At 58.7% G+C, this 2,498-nt stretch overlaps 3 protein-coding genes across 3 annotated transcripts; 2 read left to right on the top strand and 1 right to left on the bottom strand.

Moving 5' to 3' along the window:
* Window positions 1–13: 13 nt before the first annotated feature.
* SPRG_18252 (hypothetical protein) lies at window positions 14–828 on the top strand (the record flags this gene model as incomplete). Its single annotated transcript, XM_012357690.1, has 2 exons — window positions 14–355; window positions 409–828. The coding sequence occupies 2 exons, from the start codon at window positions 14–16 to the stop codon at window positions 826–828; spliced, it is 762 nt and encodes a 253-aa protein (XP_012213080.1).
* Window positions 829–1,203: 375 nt separating this feature from the next.
* SPRG_18251 (hypothetical protein) lies at window positions 1,204–1,600 on the top strand (the record flags this gene model as incomplete). The annotated part of the gene is made up of 3 exons (XM_012357689.1): window positions 1,204–1,398; window positions 1,450–1,507; window positions 1,548–1,600. The coding sequence occupies 3 exons, from the start codon at window positions 1,204–1,206 to the stop codon at window positions 1,598–1,600; spliced, it is 306 nt and encodes a 101-aa protein (XP_012213079.1).
* Window positions 1,601–1,638: 38 nt separating this feature from the next.
* SPRG_18250 (hypothetical protein) lies at window positions 1,639–2,335 on the bottom strand (the record flags this gene model as incomplete). The annotated part of the gene is made up of 4 exons (XM_012357688.1): window positions 2,243–2,335; window positions 2,066–2,200; window positions 1,823–2,020; window positions 1,639–1,779 (listed from the first exon to the last, which is right to left on the bottom strand). Exons 2-4 carry the CDS (start codon window positions 2,174–2,176, stop codon window positions 1,639–1,641), a joined length of 450 nt encoding a protein of 149 aa, XP_012213078.1. The 5' UTR covers window positions 2,177–2,200; window positions 2,243–2,335.
* Between the last annotated feature and the right edge of the window lie 163 nt (window positions 2,336–2,498).

Raw genomic sequence — 2,498 nt, 5'->3', positions numbered from 1 at the left:
CCGGTACCGAACGATGCGCAAGATTCTCAAGGCCTTTGGTCGCAACGACAACGAGCTCATGGAGCCGCTCTTTGACACAGCACTGCACGTGAGCTCGACCAGTGGCGGGCGTCCGCGAGATGAGCCAGCACGGGTACGCTTCGTGTGTCCTCGGTCATGTGCTGCAAGTATTGCAAGGTACCCTGCGGTGGTGCTGGAGAAGCTCAAGCGCGATACGTCCGACAGCATCCGCGTTCGCGCGCTGAAGCTCCTCAAGGCCTTTGTGAACGACGGCATTCCCAGCACGGTCTTGTCCATCGTCGAGCTCGGCGGCGTCGACATCGCCGCCAAGTTTATCTCCTCGAAGCACAAAGAGGTCCAGAACCGATTCTGTTGCATGAAATCGACCTGATTGACACGCGCATGTAGGTGCGCACGGAGGCGCTTCAAACCACGGGCGCGATGCTCTACTTGGAGCAAGGACGCGAGAGCGCGATGCTCACCGGCGTCGCCAAGAAGCTCTGCGGCGTCCTCCAAGACCGAGACTCGACCGTGAGCGTTGCCGCTGCGGGTGCGCTCATGGTCCTCGCAGTCCACGACAGCGCCAAGCGCGAGATTTACGAGCTCGGGGCCCACACGGGCTTCCTCGCGCTCCTGCACCGCCCCGAGTACGGTGTCCAGCTCAATACACTCAAGCTCGTGACGGTTCTTGCCGCACACCCGCTCGCGCGCGACGCAATGCGCACCAAGCAAATGGAAAAGACGATGCGCGATATGACCGAAGACGCGAACGAGCTTCTCGCACGCTCGGCCAAGCTCGCGCTGCGTGCCGTGCTCTGGACGCCATAAGGCACAGGAGAACGAGTACGCGACGAGCCGACGACCGCAAGCAGATGCCACGCACAGTATGTGGCAACGTAATTTGATGACCGGCGGCTAGTATCGTCGCGTTTAAGAACTCTAGTCCTAGCCCGAGCCCTAGCCGGAGGCGTCGCCATATTGTCCACTCCCTCTGCAACGCCGACGCCCTTGTACGATGTGGCGTCAGAGCTGCGTCACCGAAACAGTGGGAATGGCTTGAACGTCCATATGAATAGCAGGGACGTGGTCCCAAGTCCTGGTGTATGAAGGTGGAAGGCTGCTGCTGCCGCAAATAACGAACATGTGTTTAAAACACGAACGGGAATGGGTCGTGTTGGAATCACTTGTGAAGCGGCGCGGACCATGTCGGAGGTTGAAGAGACGCTCGAGCGCATCAAGAACCACAAGGGCGTCGAAGGCTACGTGATTGCGGACAAGAACGGTGCTGTGCTGCGCCGCCATCCGCACATGGACACGGCGAGCGCCGAGCGCTACTCGAGCTTCATGAAGGAGCTCACGACCAAGGCGCGGGGCGTCGTGCGAGACCTCAACCCCAAGGTGCGACGACAGTGGCATGCGTATCATCTTTATATGGACGACAACTCGTAGAACGACCTGCAGTACCTTCGCATTCGCCTCAAGAAGTTCGAGATCCTCGTCGCCCATGGTACGCCAGTGTCGTTGCCATGTACTTACGCTGCTGCTAGAGAAGGAGTTTCTCGTGATTGTGATCCAGAAATGGTCGCCGAATGCGACATAAGACGAAGCAATAAGAGCTTTGCGTGTACAGTCGACTGTTTACGCGAGGCCATCGAGGCGGGCTTTGACGAGGGCGTGGCGGGCCACGACGTGGTCCCAGTCGTCCTTGGTGACGTTGGCGTGACCGACGCTCACAGCGTGGAGTCGCACCACGCGCACCAAGCGGTGCAAGTCGTCCGCCTACACCGCGGTTCTTTCTCATTGCATTGGAGGAGATGCGTACCCCGACGGTCGCATCGGCTCGACGTCGCTCAATGTACCACTGCTCGGCCAGCGCCGCGCCTTCGTTGCCAAGGTCTGCGTTAAAGTGGCGGTAGACTGCGAGGTAGATGCGAAAGCACTGGAGCTGCGCCTCCGAGTACGTCGCATCTCTTGTTGTCGTCGGCTGCAGCGGGACGTACAACGTTGTCGGGAGGATCGACTACGCGCAACAACGTACGACACGGAACGAAAGCCTCTGACGCACCTTGGTGGCCGAGAGCGAAATGACTTTGGCGTCTTGGTTGAACTCTTTCTTGTAAAAGCGAAAGTCGTACGGCAGCGCTTGGTGCTCGACGAGCGTCATGAGCGCGGCCATGTTGTGCGTGCCCTTGTCGTCGAGCTACACAGCGTCAGCGTCGATAGGGACATGCAGCGGAGGGACCTGTCCCGTAGTCAAGTTGGCCTCGTTGATGAGCAGCGTGCTTCCATCCGGCAGCTGCAGTAGCCCCGGGTGGAGGTACTCAATGTCATAGTCCTACATCCGAAATGAGATCAGTCCGCGGACGCACACCACCTTTTGAGGAAAGTAGAGCGCGTCGTGCAAGGTGATCCAGTGATATATACAGCGATAAGCACATACGATAACATGAGCGTTAGTGTCGTTCGAGGGACTCTAATTCTGCTGCTGCTTTTGTTTG

This window comes from Saprolegnia parasitica (genome assembly GCF_000151545.1).
Source record: "Saprolegnia parasitica CBS 223.65 unplaced genomic scaffold supercont2.1075, whole genome shotgun sequence".
Classification (NCBI taxonomy): domain Eukaryota; phylum Oomycota; class Saprolegniomycetes; order Saprolegniales; family Saprolegniaceae; genus Saprolegnia; species Saprolegnia parasitica.
Note: the sequence above shows the minus strand (reverse complement) of the source record. Positions and strands in the feature narration are given on the sequence as shown.